This window comes from Solea senegalensis, linkage group LG11, assembly GCF_019176455.1.
Source record: "Solea senegalensis isolate Sse05_10M linkage group LG11, IFAPA_SoseM_1, whole genome shotgun sequence".
Classification (NCBI taxonomy): Eukaryota; Metazoa; Chordata; class Actinopteri; order Pleuronectiformes; family Soleidae; genus Solea; species Solea senegalensis.
The window spans coordinates 13,239,875-13,258,862 of NC_058031.1; the positions used below are offsets into that span (position 1 = coordinate 13,239,875).

The 18,988-nt window shown below is 40.5% G+C and overlaps 1 protein-coding gene across 1 annotated transcript; it reads left to right on the forward strand.

Annotated features, from left to right (window-relative positions):
• Nucleotides 1-5,537: 5,537 nt before the first annotated feature.
• plekhn1 (pleckstrin homology domain containing, family N member 1) lies at nucleotides 5,538-18,983 on the forward strand. The gene is made up of 16 exons (XM_044039298.1): nucleotides 5,538-5,943; nucleotides 7,653-7,743; nucleotides 7,901-8,062; nucleotides 8,905-8,985; nucleotides 9,376-9,466; nucleotides 11,227-11,354; nucleotides 11,912-12,061; nucleotides 13,614-13,694; nucleotides 13,787-13,862; nucleotides 14,105-14,250; nucleotides 14,531-14,683; nucleotides 15,224-15,466; nucleotides 16,037-16,192; nucleotides 16,970-17,221; nucleotides 17,404-17,464; nucleotides 18,234-18,983. The coding sequence occupies exons 1-16, from the start codon at nucleotides 5,870-5,872 to the stop codon at nucleotides 18,416-18,418; spliced, it is 2,130 nt and encodes a 709-aa protein (XP_043895233.1). The 5' UTR covers nucleotides 5,538-5,869; the 3' UTR covers nucleotides 18,419-18,983.
• The last annotated feature ends 5 nt before the right edge of the window (nucleotides 18,984-18,988 follow it).

The following is an 18,988-nucleotide window of genomic DNA, read 5'->3' on the forward strand; positions in this document are numbered from 1 at the left end:
CAAGTTACATACTATAGCTTTAAAGTGGGCCGCCCAACTTTGGCGTTAATAGGCTTTTCTACCCAAAAACTGGTAAACGTTTATACGTTTAACATTTTCTTCATAGAACAAGAACAAGTGAAGTAGTTCTGACATGGCACCTGACAGGTAACTGGATCTGAAACTAAGATATTGGTGTGTCATTGTCTGTGGGGGAAAAATATATTTTCCTCCGTGTCACTAACTGCTACAGCAGTGAATCATCTTTGCTGCTATGAAGACAGTCATATGTTTACAGTCTGTCTCCTCTTTCCCTTGGTTTCAGTCACTGTAAAGGCCTTATTGGGCCATGGAAATGCTGTCACCCTCTCTGGATATGGACTTAGGTGTCAACAACACCACTACACCTTCTATGAGAGGACATGCACTATTTCGCCTGTTACTTCAGATAAGATAAGAGTAAGCTTGTACTAGAAAATCAGTCAGCTTAACCAAATACACAGACAGACACTGGTTGGACAAAATAGTGACATAATATCTCTGCTCTAAAGTCACAATTGAAATAACAGCTCTACATACGTCATATTAATCTGTGGAATTTAATTTGTAATGTTTGGAAATTCAATTACAAATGTGTTATTTCATCAAGAAACTTTGAAGGGGACACAAACCCATCCCAATACAAAAATCACTTAACCACTAGTCACTTTATATTTTGGTCCCTCAAAACCCCTTAAAATTTATAATCTCTACTTCTGGTTTGCCTTATATTACATTTTATTTTATTTAACCTGACCAGGATAATCCCATTGCGATTGCAAATCTCTTTTCAGAGGGTGTCCTGTCCAAGAGGCAACAGCAACAAACACACATCCACAAGACAATTCATCCAAATTACAACAAAGACAATAAAAGACATGAGAGAGCCTAATGACAGAAACCTAAAAGCAGTGACAACACAATGATTTAGATACATATTCATATACGTCACATTTTCTTGATACAAGGCAATAATAATGCCTTCAAATAGTCTGTAGTGTTATTGGTCTGTCCTCAATTGGCTACAACGTACCTCATGCTCCTTTTCCTTGCTTGTTATTATCATGTGTATATATTTCATCTTTAATGTATGCACTGTATGTGAATGTTTAATCTTGTTCCACCAACCTGCCTAGGGACTACATATGTACATTTGCCACTGAATATCATGTTTGTCTTTGGGGGATTCCTACAGTCTCAGACACTTAAACCCTCTGTTGTAAGCCTGTCATACACACATATATTATCTGGCACTCATGCATTCACAGCTCAGCACACAGTCTCCAGTATCCAAAGTATCTCCACAGTATCTACTATGTTTGGGAGAAATAACTCAAAGACCTTAAGCGGGCAAAGGACAGTAATCCGGAGCCACTGGCTGTTTGTTATGACTATCTGCAGTACGAGTACCTTCAGAGATACAACAAACTCAAAAGCACATAGGTGACCTGTTGTTCGTAGTGAGTGACATGATGAAGAAACACTGCACAAGTGAAAGAAAAGAGACTTAAGGAATTAAGTAACAATTCCCGCTATCTTAGATTTTATCTTTTGCTTTTGCATTCCTGATGCTTTCCAGAAATTCCCAATGACTACCTAGCAGATCATATTTCACTGTAACGTTTTATCTTTTTCTAAATAACTTAATTTATTTAATTGGTGTGAGATTGTTTGTCTCTGCCCATTGTCAAAATCAGTTCTCAGTCACATCACTGCCTGTGATTTCGTGCGGATCTTGCTGTTAACTTTTCATAAAAATGTATAGCACATTTTCATACTGTTCGTACATATTTGCTTGTGTGGCATTTCTACTTGCACAGTAATCGCATCATTTTGTCAGTGACAAAATGGGCACAGAAATACTAAAATGTGTTTTTGACAGAACTTGTCTTCAAAGAAGGGCCGAGGTCCAATTAAGAATTCTTTATGGCCGTCATGTGTGAGAACTTTGGCACGTCAGAGTCTCTGTTGGACACCTGATGTTGGGGGCCTCATACCTAAACTCTGTTTTAGTGGCCTGAGGTGTGAATTTAGCACCACAGCTCTCACCCACCGAGTCTGGATAAACACAAATGAATGACTTCTCGGGAGAGTCAAAGTTCAGCCCACCATACATGGAGGGAATGCCATTATGAAAATGCATTTTATGTTTCTGTTTTTCAACAAATGCACATCTGTCGAAATTTAACAGGTGATTTCAACTTCAAGGACAAGACAAATTAAATATAATTTAATTTAATTTAATATTACATCTGTTCTGTTACATATGGCCGTAGGAAATAGAAAGGGCCTCAGTGAGACAAAGGTAAATCTAACATTGTAGGTTAGGCTCATTCAGGAATGTATGAAACAGAGCAAGAATGAGCTGTTTGTTCAGTGTTGCTTTTGGCAAAGTATTTTCCTGGCATTTCCCTTTTCCATTGAGCAATGTGACACAAAAGTAAGGGAATGAGACCTACCGTAGTGGGTTTACAGGCACACTTGTTACTAAAGCCTACTTTACACTACCCAATTTTCGCAAAGTCTCCGCTAATCACCCCCTGTTGGAACATGATTGGTAGTCACTAAATGTGAAATATTTAAAAACATGATGGACGTTTGAACCGAGTCTGAGATGAGTCCTGCAATAAAATCACAGACCAGGATAGAGTGATGGCGGCTCAATCTAAAACTGGAATACAGCAGTGGTTAAATACCACAAAGATATTCAGATTTGTTTTGCCATTTGGTTACATGGTTAAAACGTTTATAAACTACAAAGTTTGATCTTGAACTTCAACATTTAGCCAATGCCAATCTATTTAGTACTTGACCTGAAAAGTACAGTTAAGAACAATTCCAGACATTTCCTGAGAGGTCGTCAAGTGACTGAAGGTATGATTTACCCTCTGGGAAAATTGAATGAATAAATGGTGCAAAGGTCACCCTCTCAATGTTTGTTTTTGTTATTGCCACACAGCATGGTGGGAATAAAAAGTCTGGGCACAGGTTGAGCCACTGTTTTGTAATTGGCGCAGAGAAGCTTCCTTGAAAGACTGCATGGCGAAATCTGGGAAAGGGTGGATCCTGCACTAATCTAGATCATAATGCACTTTACACCAGAAACTGGATTTAATGGACAGAAGGGGGGAAAAAAAGAAATCACCTGTTGTTTTTGACTGTCTTCCTCAAGAAGTACTGCGACGAAGGAGTGAGTCACTGTTGGCTGCATGTATTTTCAAGTTCATTTTACTGCTTAATGTTGATGTATGACAGCCAGACTAGAAAGGATGATGACATCATGGGATGAATGACACGCATCACAGTGCCAGGTACAGTTGGATTCCTCAGTAAAAAGCTATAGTTAAATACAATGCAAACAGTGAACAAAAGAACCTTGGAGGGTGTCTGTCTATCCCTCGCCTTTTAGTTTAAGTTGATTCCTGTATAATGAGTATGATGTAAAGTTATTAACTCTATTTTCGGATTTTAATGGCATTTAGGCAGGATTCTAAAACTCAAATGACCTGGGGGCCACTGAGTGTCTAGTTTGGTCAGTAGGGTGCCAGTCAAGTAAAAAGAGTCCAACCCTTTGACAAAAAGACATTGAAATAATAATATTTATGATGATATTTCACATAGGATTTCACATATAGTTCACTATATGAACGTATACATGATGCAAACTGAATGTATTCATTTAAAAAAACATACAGAAATAACTTGGAACTTGATATCGAGTGGCAAGCCACATGACATTGATTGGGTGGCTGCATGAGTTTGAGACCTCGTAGCTAAGATCTACTATATGATAAAGCATTAGATACTGGATTCATCCAAATTCCAAAAACTGAATTGTGAAGTTTCAACTTTGTTTTTAACCCTTTAATATCGAGCGTATCACAGACAACACTTTGCATTACCGTTGCGTTAAAATTCTTTCTCTCCTTAGTCACCAGAGGAAAGAGACTCAAACAAATGTTATTTTAAATGGGTTTTATACTGTTCAAATTTCAGATTTAACACGCAAAATCTGGTGTTCATGTACAACTAATATTTCTTTTAAATAAAACTTTTTGTTTTTCTTCATTTCAAATTGTTAAAACAGAACAGAACAATATTTTAACATATAGTAAATTGTAAATAACTGCCAGATATTGAAAAATCTGGAAAAATGGGCAAAAGCACTTAGTAACAGGACATTTTGAGGCTTAGGTGTTAAAATGTTAACTTGGCTGACATGGCTACTGTAACTATATGACCTAAGACCATGTACTAAAGGAAGTTTAAATTAATATTGATGATATATTGATGATTTGTCCTAGTTAGGTTTTATCTAAGTGAGTTATGTTTTTATTTTGATGATTGTGCCGGTGTTGGAGGCTACAGTGTAATTACACCTGTATCCCAAAGAACAAGCCAAAGAGTATTTGCCAATCATGCAAACCAAAATGTACTCAGTGAACTACATGCAAGATAATGTAGGTAATCTCTTTCATCTGTGTTTACTTCTACTCATGGTACTCATGCGATACAACGTCTCTGATCAGCTTATATATCTTGTTAATCACTTGTTTTGTATTATTTATTCCACATGCAAATCAACCTGTTTAATTCATTGATTAAATTAGTGGAGCGTGTGATGAGCTCTGGCATCAATCAAAGGGAACAATAACGCTCGTCAAGCCGATGTCTGTTACTGCCTCAGGTGCATCTGTTTTAACAATCCAGTTTAACAGGTTGTCATTACCTGACTGCAAGCAGCACACATTCAGGGTATGACTACAGAATAGAGGAGCTCATCACAGACAATGACCTAATTAATGAGCAAACACAGGATAATGATGAGTGTTTGACTCCTCTTTTAAGAGAACATCCCCAAAAACATACAGCTGTTCTCGTCTGAGTCATCAATCCTACAGCCAGATTATTATTTTACTGGAAAGGCTACATGGGTGATGATGATTATGATTAATAGTCATAAATAACTTTACACTGAAACTATCAACTAAGCTTGTGCCTTAACCCTTTTTGCTTTGTCGACTTTCACTTCTGAGGTGGTGGATTTGTCATTCATGAACAAACCCCTTATATGCAAACCATGTAGCCCATGTTTGCGTCCACACCTCGCCTTATGAAAATAAGAGGCTTTGAATACACAGACATCCTACATGATCCTCCGTTCCCATCCTACTACTGACAGATGACTTCCCACGAAATAAATGGCAGAGACATCTCTAATATTCGCTCCTGCCGTCTAAATATTTGAGTAACTCTTAACCTACTTTTAAAGTTCACACTATTTTCTCAGAACAAAAGCAACATGGAAAAATACATATTGTTATCGGTGTCTAATGACACTTATGTTTAAGTGTGAGTCAATAATAAACAGACTCCTGAAGATTGCAGGCATTTTTCATGTCTGGGCATGTCAATGGAAGCTCCCATCTTTTCCCTTTGATTGACACACACGTCCAGCAGAGTCTTTAGTGACCACTCAGTGCTGTAGTGACCCAACAATGAGCCCCATTTGGCTCCTGGAAGGTGTGAAATGGCACACTTCATCTGACCAGACCCACCACCCACCCCCTGTCTCTGTTGTTCGATTGCTTTAACAGACAGAGACACAGAAGGTGTGACTCCTACTGGTTATTCACCACACTCTCACACACGTAGAGTCTTTGACACAGCCCCAAACCCCACCCCTTTTAAGCAGACACACTCTCACAGGTCTGACTGCTACACCCTGCCCACTCCTCTCTCAGTACAAGTCTGACTTCAGCAGAGAGAGCACTGCACTCGTGGATTATATTCATACATCACAAGAGATTTTGTCTACAGAGCAGAGCAAAGCTTCACACACCACAGCAGCATGGGGAGCAGCATGTCATGTGTCCCCCAGCACAACTTCAGGTTTTCCAGTAAAAGGTTCATACGCAGAAACAGGTAAGAGCAATCAAACTTGTCCAGGTAGTCTTAATGTACTATTGACATTATGTTCACTCAGGCCATGTCATGTCCTCGACTGACATTTGTTATTGTAGACTCTGCCTTTTCAGCTGGAAGGAATTATCGGTATTTCAGTTAAATGTAGGTTGTGAATTTTGTGAGGCCAGGATCATATGGTTATGCAGCATACTCTGGAAGTCATGGCTGAGTGGTGCCCGACTGGCCAACAGTGTTAATGATCCAGTTACCATTTGCCTCTTCTTTGCATCTCTCGGGAGGCGATCTACCAGCTGTCAGTGAATCTGGTTTCCCTCCAGAATCAAGACCTCATCCACATTTTTTTTTATCATGATCACACATGAGAAATTATAGTTAACAAATGTACTGGTTTTTGACACCTTATATATATAACATGTTGTGATCTGATCTGAAGATGTTGAACATGAATACACAAAATTACAGACAAGGGGTTATTCCTGGTTTTCAATTTTTTTTTTTAATAATCTCTAAGGATTATTTGCCTGGGCATGGTACAGCCCACTCTGCTGTACCACCACATCTGATTCTAATTAACCTCTGCTGCAGTCCTCTGCCATGATTTGATTTGAATGAATGTGCCAAGTACCTCTTGCTTTTCAAATAAAAACAGAGGCAGGGCAAAAGGAAAGCCTGGATTTTGAAACCCAACGACTCTGGTTTGAATACCGATATACCTTCCAAGTTGGATCGATGCTTCAGCACAAGGACAATGCACTCAGTGTTCTTGTTTCCTTTGTACCCCACTAACTCTTTTGTGTTGGGGAATCGGGCCAGGGTCAGGTTTTTTCACATGGTGTGAGTGGCATTAAATGCCACAGCAATAATTCAGAGAATGTTGGGTGTGTAAATATACTACCTGTGTATTATCTACATTCCTCTTTCACTTTGCAGCTGCAGATTGCATCAGTGTGCATGTTATTGATATTCCCTCCTGTGTGTGTGTGTGTGTGTGTGTGTCTGTGTGTGCGTGCGTTGTATCATTCACTGAACACTAATCAGTGATTGATGCTGGACATGGACTTCCTGATGAGACAGACCTCGATTCCCACCACGGAAACAAAAGCCTTGTTGTTGCATTGAGGACACTGGCACACACATATGTGCAGATAAGCAGATAAACTGCCAGCTGAGATTGTAAAAGCAGTCCCCATGTCTTATCATTGCAGTAAGGGAGCTTCCACATAATGATGTGACACTAATTGTTACAGATGAGGGTCATGCAAAACAAAGAGGGGCACTGAATGCTGATTTTCCTGTGCACAACCTTGCTATCAGAAACATAAGACCTGATTGTGCTTATCATTTAATGGCAGGCGTTGATGGATTGGGGACAAACAAAAGGGTCTCTGGTTGAATTACTGTACATGACACGAGCATAAAACAACCATTCAAAGTCTTTAGAACGTTGTAAGAACTCAACTAACTAGAAGGACAAAATTGTAAAAACAGAAAAACCAGCCATTGACACTAAAACTTAAAATACAAACAATAGAGATACAACTTCAGTGTTTACTTTAACTCTCCATCAACAGAAGGTGACAGTGAACTGTCATGCAGATGAAATGTTCCTTGTTGACACTACAGTTAGGAAGTTAAGTGAACAGGAACAGACAGTAAACACTATAGAAGTGAGTGGTAACATGTGGTCTTTCCTTTCTCTCGTGCAGCAGCCGTCTGTTTCGCAAAAAGAATCCCCAGGAAGGACAAGAGAAGTCGAACAGCATCATCAACATCCTGTGCACCGTCACCCCCAGGAAGGTAAGAACCTCCCATCGGATTGCAGGAGGTCGTGATAACATGAAACGCACACCAGCTGCATATCATATAAGATTTCTGTTATAAATACCTACCCTAATTTGATTTAATTTACATGCCTTCTTGCTTTTTTTTTAACTAACATTATGATTGATTGCAGGATATGTGCACTAAAGACCTGCAAACAATAGAGAACACAAAGTGGGATCCTCCGTTTCCTTATGACCCAGCCAGTGGCTGGAAGAAGAGCAGCATCAATGTAAAGAACTACGGAAGAATGATTCACAGCTCCAAAGTCCGTTTTCGCTTCCTGCACTGCCAGGTGGGTAAAATAACTTTACAATGACTACGTTGAAACATCAGGAAAGCAACTATAAAAGAAAAACAAAGACAATGCTGCTCAATCCTCGTTGTGGTTAATGAGGTCTCCAACAATGACACATCATGCCAGTCATCTATGTGTGCGCTTTGAGTGTCAAAACCAAAACATAAAAAACAGGTGGAGAGTAACAGGATGTTTCTCTGAGGCCACCAGACACACTGAAACTACTGGTGTTGACGTCGTGGCAGGCTGTGAATAATCCAATTGGTTTTCCTCAGAGCGCACCACAGCCTGTGTTTGGACATGCTCACTTCTGCTGCAGTTGTGAAACATCTCGAAGAGAAAACCTCAGGGTAGAAAGAGTTTCTTTGATCACAGGGACTGATAGAGGACATGCTGTCTCCTCACTGTGGGAACTGAAATTAATCAAAGTTATGACACAATAGCTCTATCAGAAAGAGATTGAAAGAAGCAATGGCATCATGATACCGAAAGAACAAATTGTAAAAAACATAAGTAATGTGGCCAAGCGTTGACAAACAAAGCCATATATGAACCAATAGGAGAGGATTGTAAAAAAAAAAACCAAAACATTTTGACTAAATTTGCCCTGTTCATTATCCAGGAAATGTTCAGATGAATTAATAGATGATACAAGCACAAGATACTTCTAATCAATCATTCAATCATTGTATAACCTAACTTTTTTAAATACAAACACAATGGCCGTAATCCAGCTGCTGCATATTTTCAAACTCCACAGTTTACATGTAAATTACAGTAATAAGGATTTTAGTTTTCGAGCGAGGTATTAATCCTCACATTTTATTTTATTTCCACAGGATATACATGATTGCTACCTGGATCTCTTCCAGACACACCTCCATTTTGTCTCCAACAACACAACTGGACTAACATATCAGGTAAGTCAATTTCTTACTGAATGCTACTATTATTGTCATACATGTTTTTATGGTTCAGGTGTTTCTATGGAGCAGAAATCTGTGTTATGTCATGCTGCATTTTGACACGCGTACCCTGTCAATCGGCAGCGTGGCGGCAACCAGAAAGAACGATTATGTTACTTCACCGCTCATAAAGCATGAGCAACCATTCATCATCATTTTACTGTTGCCTGTTTTTAACTCATCTCCATGACAAAAGGAGGCAGCTTAGGACTCGTAGCTATAATATACTACACACTACAGTGATGGCAGACAGACACATTATTGAGTTATATTTGCATGGAGAAACTGTGAATGAGGGAATGTTCAGTCTAATGAAGCTTTATTTAATTTTATGTATTTGCACAGGGAACTCTTCCATTGAAAGAACTCAGCATCTGCAACCTGCAACAGAACTGTAACCACAGCCAACCCCAGGAATTTGCCTTTCAAATTAATGGTAAGTTCAACTATAACAGAAAAGACAAGTGTTTTTTGGCACTGTACCCCTGGAATGTCATAATAATAGTCTGTTTTGTAGTTTTATTGGTTGCGTTTAACTTATCACACGTCTAAACTGATTCATTAGCTAATCCAGCAGAATACACTAGAACACGCAGCTGGACAGAGAGGTTTAGACTTTTTTTTTCTTCCGTTATGGTCTGCTATGTTTTTAGTTACAGATCAAAGTAAAAAAACACATAAAAACCAGCAAGAAACCACACGCTATTTTCAAGCTGCCGCATTTCTTATGTTGTCACATTCCAGTGATTCAAAGGTGCCGTGACCCTCTTCACCTCCACTCAACCCCTAGACTAACTAGAGCTGGGCCCCCTTCATCCTTGGTCAGGGGACCAAAGTGGCCTAAAAGATCCTGCTTGTTAGACAACAGGTGCACTTCAGTCAGCCCAGCTGTCGAGCAGAAAAGTCCAGCTACCGTTCTTAGACTTGTCACTGCATATAATCTATTGCACAGTCTGAAAATTGCTGAGATTAATGCCTGAGAAAGCTTTTGAAAGAGAAAATCAATCTGGAACTTAATTTCATTAATTTTCAGTAAGTACAAATTACATGTAAGGTTTAGAGGGCTTCAGTTCTGCCCTGAGAAAGAACCAAACAAGTCAAGTCAGGGAGTTATGTAAAAATAATCATTTGCAAAACTCCCAGTCATGAAGAGTGTAAGGTTTCTATGTTTATAATTCTTAATCACGTTGATCTTACTGAAACTTGAACCATCCCTGCTGTCACAATATTGACACTCGTAAGTGTTGTTTTCCTGAATCTGACTTTGCCGGATCAAGCTTGCTATTTTTGTGGTATTGTATTCCCATAGTTGCGGTGCAGACTTTTGTTTACCATATGGGATGCATCACTTACAGGAAATAAGTAGCGGAAGCATGACAACATTCTGACTCAGTTGAGAGATCTCACGGAGTGGTTTCCTCTGAGACCTGATTCTTGCCCTCACTGAGCTGAAAATATGAATCAGTTCAGTGTTTGTGAGTTAGTGGGTGACAAAGCAAACACAATGTGAAAGGGCCTGCACAAATCCCTTGAAACTTTTACTCAGTTTGAATGAATGTAAAAGTCATATAACAACAATTGTTCACGACATTGATACAGTCAGAATGACACCAAGTCTGACTATGTGCTTACGGACCCAAGAATTTTCACTGCCCTTGTGTTGTTTGAAATGGAGTAAATAACTCTAAGAGGTAGCGCTTCAGTCAAGGTCCACAACTACGAGTTGCAGTGAGGAGAAGGTTGATCTGATTCCAGAGTTCAGAGTAGCAGTTTAAGGAGCAGTCAGCAGCCTTAGACAATTACAGCACAAAGCCATGGGGCCTGGGCTGCTATCTGTGCAAGTTATCTGTGGTATGTGTGGGACTGATAGATAGGAGATTCCAGCTCTTTTCATGCTGGACCCCGTTCATTCCCCCTGAGTCAACATTGTGAGGGAGTGAGAGTTTGTATGGACTTTTAAATGCCAGATCAGACAGGTCATGTTGAATTCCCATGTAGGTCTTACATGTGCTTTTTCGGTCTTCCACATATGTTAACATTTATGATAAACATTGCATACGTTTTTGTAAACAACCAGGAAAGCAGAGCGTAAACTCCACTAATGACTCATGACTATGTCAGAAAACTTTCGGGAAAAGATTTGAACAGGTGGATAACGCTTTCCTTGCTTGACCATGTTACCTTTCTTCCCGGCAGGTGTGAGCCTCAATTCCATCATTGTTTACTGTGCCAACCAAGAAGAACTGGATCTATGGTTTGGTCTGCTTAAAGAAAACATTGAGGCAAACGGAGGCACTGCAACAGCACCTGAAAACTACATCAAAGTAAGTTAGAAAACTCTCCCTTAATGCTACTATCCTCCAAATTAAATGATGCTGCGTAAAAATGGCCAAAACATACTTTTCCATATTCAGTGAAAAATCCTCAAGTCAAGCACAATCCTCACAACAAGCACTTGACTGTGGTGATATTGTAATCTACCTGGTAGATTAGCCAGTCAATTGCATTGGTGTCAGCTGCTCCTGTTAATGTGTGTAAGCGTGTAGATGTGGTGAGTCAAGTAGGTCACTGCTGGCTCTCCCGGAAGTCTGGATACCAGGGAGTGGCCTTGACCACATCATAGCCAATATCAAACCAACACTCACATCTGCCAATGGATGAAATGCTGACTCCACAACCACAGGTGGTAAAATAGCTGATGAAACAGTTAACAGAGCCTAAGTGTGTCACAACAGAACCAAATAATGAATAATGCCTTCATATGTCTTTTCCATGAACAAACTTTCAAAAAAAAAGCAAAAAAAACATGCTTGAATTAGCTTACAGGCAGTACTATGTCCATATTACATTATATTACATTTCCCTTGTGTATGTACTCTAGGTAAACCAAGAAGATGCTCCTGAGGGCAGAGAGGAACTCAGAAACTCCATCAACAGTGAGCCCATCTATGAGTGGGAAGGCTCTCAGCGAGACAGCCTGGGCCCCATCACCTACGTCACTAAAGTCCGACTGCAGCACCTGCCCTGTCAGGTAAGACAACACTGCTGTTTATCTCATGGAAGTTAAACACTATCTATGCTCTGTCCTTTTATGGCAATGTGCAGCCATGGGTAAACAATATGGTTTGAATGAGTTCACTTGTTCTTGTGGTTTCCTAACTTAGCAAATCCCACGTTAACCCCTGTCAAATACATAAATGTTTTCAAACACAGTTTTTCACACGCATATAATCAGGTTAACGTAGGTTCTACATCCAGGTGACTCACATAGTTACAAATTGCGCAACACCACATATGACCTCAACAGCACAATATAAGGAATGACGATGATGGGTGGAGTCTTATGGCTCTGCTGTAGGTACAACTCCAATATATTATTTCTAATTTCAAAACGTGACACTGTGTCCGACATGGTCAACCAACTCAACTAACTCCTTGCTAAACCAGACATAAATAATGCTGAGAACTTCACGTATCAGCCAATACAAACTGTAGTCATGACACAGCTTGTATGGATTTGTATGCAAAATTATTCTCGATGGGCACTCACGTCAGTCCTTTTTGAAGTGTGGAGATTTAGGGCCTGGTTGTGTGAGAGGCATTTGCCCGGCTCACACAGTGATTCAACTCTTTTCACAGCTGGAATGTCAGCTGTCTGTTCAGACACACCCTCCAACAGGGAGAGGAAACATAAACTCCAAATCTGCCGCACCTTTAAATGCCCTACAAACTGGTTCAACTGAAGATCCCACTGGGATTTAAACGGTGCCTCTTAACAGCATATTAAAGAATAACACTGGTGTTTTTTTAACGTTCGCACTGGGTCTCATGATTGCCTCTGTGCCTTCCATTATTCATCGTATGGCAAGGCAGGGCTTATTTGAGTCAAGCTTTAAATTTGATGTGGTCAAAGTTTTTCTTAATTGTGCCAAACAATTTCTTGTATTTAAAAGGGAGAAATGTGTCCACATGACAATAATCCCTCACACTACCTGGTGCCTCACCAAAAACAGACCTTATTTTTGGATGTGGAAGTAACTAAAGCCTTCCTGTTTATGTGTCACTTCCGGTACTCATTTCCTCCTAGTATTTGTGAACGGAATGAGTCTGCTGTGCAAACACCTGTAACTATTGATAACAAATGGGAATGGCAGGTCATTTCCACATTCATGTAATATTACAGAGTGGGAGGATAACATGAGTTGAACTTCCTGCTGTTAAGGCTTTTAGCCACACTGCATTTCTTCATTTCATGGAGGAGGAGGAATGAAGTTTGTGGCAGATGTTTAAAACATCCCTGTTCCATTAAAGCCATGTGCTTAAACTGCTGTTATTACATATTATATATATTATCTGTCAAAGTTCTTGTCCTGCCCTGCCTGCTGTGTAAAACTGCTGACCGGAAACGGGAATTCTCTCATACAAATAATGGCAGGCGTCTATTTATACATGTTCCTGTCAAACTAAGTTTGATAGGACATTATATCGCGGAAATGTAAACAAACTAAACCTATACATTACTGACAAAACACAGCCCAACACATACATAAAGCTCACTAACAGCTTGAATCTTGTGTCCACAGGAACAGAGTGACAGAGTACTGGTGATGTACCCAGCAACACTAATCATCCTATCTGAGGAGAGTGATAGGCTCTTTTATAAGGTACCACTCAGCTTCTAATGCTCACTGCATGCATGGACATTTCCATTGTTTTTTTGCTGGACAGTTGTGACTAACAGTTTTTCTAATTGCAGGGTAAACTGGCACTCAACATGATCACTGTGACCACACCTTGCCAAGACATCAAGCCCAACACTTTTATGATTGAAGGTAAACACACTGAATCAGTAAGCCGCTCTAGTGACGTTCAATCAGACATGTTAATGAGTGTACATTCTTATGCATACTTTACATTAAATGGCCTTTTCCATGAATCCGCGAGCGTCACAGTGCGTAACCCCACCATGAATGAGCTGGTTTTATCCCCAGTGAATGACAGTCTGACTAGAGCACATTCCAGTGAGCAACTGGACCGAATGAATAGCTTTGTCCTCCTGCTTCTCTCTTTCCAGGGAAGCTAATCAACCCCATAGTGGTTTCGTGTCTGGATAGAACCACGTTCTGTGACTGGATCCAGCATTTCAAAGCTGCTGACGTGCCCGTTCTCAGCCCCCCGCCCCCAGTGTATGACATCATCTACACCCCAACACAAAGAGAGGTGAGACTCGCCCTCCTTTTGCTTACAGATCATAAACAATTACGCGGTTATTAAATACCAATGAGCCATAACTATTGAGCAACCTGGATTGTGAACCTGCAGGTGGGGAAAAACTGAAGTATGAATGAAATCATAAAAGAGACAGACAACATGGACCTCATTCTTTTTACATATCAACATTCAGCATGATAATGAAATGAAGTCTTCACAAGCATTGCACATTTTCCATTGATCAAAGATCCCAATTTACATTATAATTTCTGTGTCCTGTAATCTTCAGGCTCCACAGTTTGACAAGTGGAGTGGAAACAGCCAAGGACGAAGTGATTCTGTAAAGTTCAGCCAGTCAACAAGTGGATATGGGCCCCACAACCTTCAGTTACCCATTCATGAAGACAACCCTCTCTCCCCTGGATACGCTGAACCCCTCTGTGTAAGTCAGGCTTTAAATTACCTCTCAGGTTCAACTATTCTTGGACTTATACTGTGAGCACAGCACAGCAACAATAAACCTTGTTTGTTTGCTGGAGCTGTGCAGCACCACATTTCTTTTACATATTAATTATTAAGTGTGTTCTAGAAATAAAACAGCTCATGTTACTGCCACAGAGCCTTTACTGACTATCCTCAGGTACCCTCCAGTAAAAACAAATCATAACATCAGTGATCTTTGCTTCACATAAAACAACTCTTTGATGTGGGACTTTGGGTTGATAAAGGCTTGCTTCATACTGTTTATGAAGTACTGATAAACTACTCAGCATTATCAGGATACCCGTCCAAACTCCCCCAGGAGAAAGGTGGGCTCCATGCCCAGAGGACATGTTATTCAGCCTCCTGCTGTTAACTACCACTGCTGAGACTCTGTACAGAGGAGAAGCCGTTTATTATGTTTGCTGGTTCAAATCCCTGGTGCGTTGTCACTACAACTATAAGCTGACTTTTGTCCTGGGTGTGTTTCTTGTCTCTACAGTACAGCTCCAGTCGCCCATCGTCAACTGAGACCGCCCGCCTGGGCAGCAGGACCAACAGCATGTCTTCCCACACCATGGGCGAGCGTGACCTGCGACCTTTATCACTGCGCTACTCCTCACCACAGCACAGTTCTTACCTCCAGCCAACAGAGAGCTCGGTGCGGTCTCAGGTCTACAGCACACCCTACTCTGCTCTACACCGTGTCAGCCCACAGCGGCTGGAGAAAGCCCCGCTTGTCAAAGTAATTCAGCCTGGCATCTAACTTGATAACCTAATATTCCCTTTGAGACTGTTGACTTACTTTACATGTCACATGTGCAGCAACTAAAATAGACAAAATAGACACAAGAGGCTGCGAGGAGTGTGTGGTGTTAACAAACGGTGTAACAGTGCCGTTGTTGCAGGATTGATGTTGAAAGAATGATGTGACGATGACATGAAGAACAAAATCTCTATTATATTTCATTAAAAGAAATTCGAGCCACCAACCAGGAAACGTTTACTACAGGGATATATACCTTCTTTACTATAGCAGCCAAGAGAGCAGTTTTTAACTCAACACTGACAGCTGACCGCTGATTTATGAGACAACAGATAGTTCTTACACCAGCGCTGCTGCAGATCATGATAGTCCAAATCCTCTCCTTGGAAATCTGATCTGATTTATGTGGTTGGCTTACGTGAATCTGAAGAGTGTGAGAGAGGCAGACAGAATAATAAAGACAGAGGGGCAGACATTTTTTCCCCTCTCATCACCTTGGTGTTTTTAAACTAACTTGTGGTTCTGTCTGTCTGAATCTTTTGTGATTAGTCTAACAGCTGGAGCACACCTCAAACATCTCTGAACTACGCCTTGAACAACCCCCAGCGCCACTCAGACATGTGTGCCCCCCGTCAACCCTTGTCGCCACTGTACGATGAACCCTGCACTCCCGAAATCTACTCCCTGGATGAGGCCAGGTCATTGGTAAGTGGGTCATTGATACTGAATCCATAGGCTCAATTTACACCTGCACAGCCTCTCTGATATCAAGCAGTGCATGCACTCACGCAGCCACAGGCACACACATAAACACACACACGATCAGGGAAACAGGTGCTGAAATGTGTACCTTTATACACCAAGCTGTCACCTGTCCACACAGAGTTCAACTTTATTTAATTTGCTAGTCTTTCGTCATAGTGGTAATGTTTTATATACTGTTAAATCATTCACAAATAATTATTTCACTGTGAGATATTCATCATTAATACACAGGGATGAGCATATATATATATATGAGCAATATCACCACAAAAATCAAATCACCAGACGCAGTCTGTAAAGATCTAAATAAAACGCAGCACTATCATTTCAGCTCAGTCAGGTTGTGGGTTGTTTATGTCTCTATGGGTAGCAGAATATTTGTTGCACAGTTGGAGCATTATGTTTTTGAAATGGCTGGTTGTGGCTATGTAGTGATGTATTAGCAGTTGTTAACAGCTTAGAAGTTTAAGGAAGGCTTTTTGTAAGAATACAAATATGTAAAAGTGGATATAAGTACCAGATATAAGTATAAAATAACAGTATTTACATTGATAAATAAAAATAGATAAAAATCAAATTGATCAATCAAATTTTTATATAAAGTTGCAGAGCTGAGATTGAGGCAGGTGAGAAAGAGTGTAGTATTATTAATCGTAACTAACATCAGTATCAGTAGATAATATATAATATAAATGACTGTGCTATTTTTTTTTAAAGCACCAGAGGTGGCAAGAGCCAATTCAGCAGCACCACCGGCAGCTGCAGGAGCCCCCGCAGCTACTACCCTCCTCCTTTCAGCTCCACACGCCTCCCATGGGCAAGCGCTGCAGGAGAAGCCTGGTTCTGACCAACTCTCAGGGAGAGACTGTGACCCTAGATATGGAAACTGGACAAAGCCAAGCAGAGCAGAGAGCAGAGGCTGTTTCTAGGCTAAAGCTTCTGCCTATGCCCAGCCAAATGCAAGAGGAGGTGAGACATATACAGTGCTCCTCTCTCAGGACACTCCTGTTTCTGGAATGTTGTGATACAGAGTGTAATCATAGTGCACTGTATGGTAGCAGAACGAGTCTCAGATATTTTAGGAAACATGAGAATGTTTGTTATTGTTGATCATGGGAAGTAACCTTTTGCCTTTTCATATCTGTTGACAGATAATTCTCCCATCGAGCTCTGGGAGGAGCGCCACTCAGTTGCCTTATGGTTACTCACCAGGTAAGAAGTAAAGGAATGCAAGCATAAACCCGATGACATGTTTTATATACATCCATTCAGTGTGCAAGCGTGTTTATATTAGTGTCAAACAAAATAAGAGGGAGCTTGTTTTCATGGCATGACTTGATAAAATGTATTTTTCTATTGAGAAATCACAGGTGCTCATTTAAATCACAGCAAACATGTGGCATCACATTTCCTCACAAGAGTGAGTTATGAAAGTCAGCACTGTCTGCCGCCTCCCTAAGTACAACCAAGGACACAGAACATAGTTCACACGCCATTATGCCTTAAATTAAACTCTGCAGTCACTCTGGATTGATTTAAATCTGTGGGTCTGTCAGCAGGTAGACAGGAGGCCAAATGCTACTCAATTGAAAGTGCAGGAAATGAGCAACTGCGCCTTTGCAACTTTGCCATTTGTGCACATCTGTGTAGGGGAATCACAGAGAAAGAAAACACTGTCCTACCACAGGATTTGCACCTCCAATGTGACTGACAGCACACATAACGCACGCAGCAACAGATTATTTGACACATAACAAGACACAAATTTACCTGGTGATGTCAGATCATTTGACAGGTTGCAGTACAACTGTTGCATGTTTCTGTATTATTAGAAATAATGGCGGCGTGGCAGTGGCATGTAACACTAGCAGTTTTACAGTAAGATTACACATTGGAACGTCCAAGTTTATTCAGTCTGGGCGAGGTTTTGCCTTTTATTGTCTGGAACTAAAAGCCTGTGAATCTTCTCTCGCTCCTATAGATCACCACTCGTACCTCGAACCCACAGAACCAGATGACCAGGAAATGGACTATGACAACATTTGGGAGTATGACTGTGATACTGGAATGATTCAGCCAACGTCCGGAATTTCGACACATTGGGCAGGATTAGACTATGGGGCCGGAGGCCTTGGTGCCATGGCAACCCAGCAAAGATGGTCATAAAACAAAACAATAGCCCGGCCACTCGTCTGGACATGTGCAAACACAAGATCTCTATCAGAGGGATCATAAATGTCAACAAGCACAGCTTGCATTTCTCCTGCTGCGTACAGTGTGACCCAACAGATCCCATGAACTGTGTAGTCAGATGTTGGGCAGTCGAGCACAGGCATGAGCGTGCAGAGCAGCGGGCTGTATACGATTATGATAAAAGTGACACTTTGATATGTAGCATTCAACAGGGAAGACAGCAGATTGCACTAAATATTTTGTATGTTGTGCAAGAACTTTTTTTAACGTATTTTTCTAACATGCTGTCAAGTTTACATTTTGTTTCAAATTAAAACTATACAAAGCATTCCATGAGGGCTTGTTATAGTAAAGAATGTATATTTTTGTAAATGCTGTACATTATTATTTTATTATGCTACATTATTACTTCAAATAGATGTGGGACTAACTAACTGCCTTAAAGGTGCTAATGGTACAATAACACAGAACTGACATCTGTATGGCTTCGTTTTTATTCCATTTCTGTTTGAGGTGTTTTATTTATATTTGGAAATAAAAGAA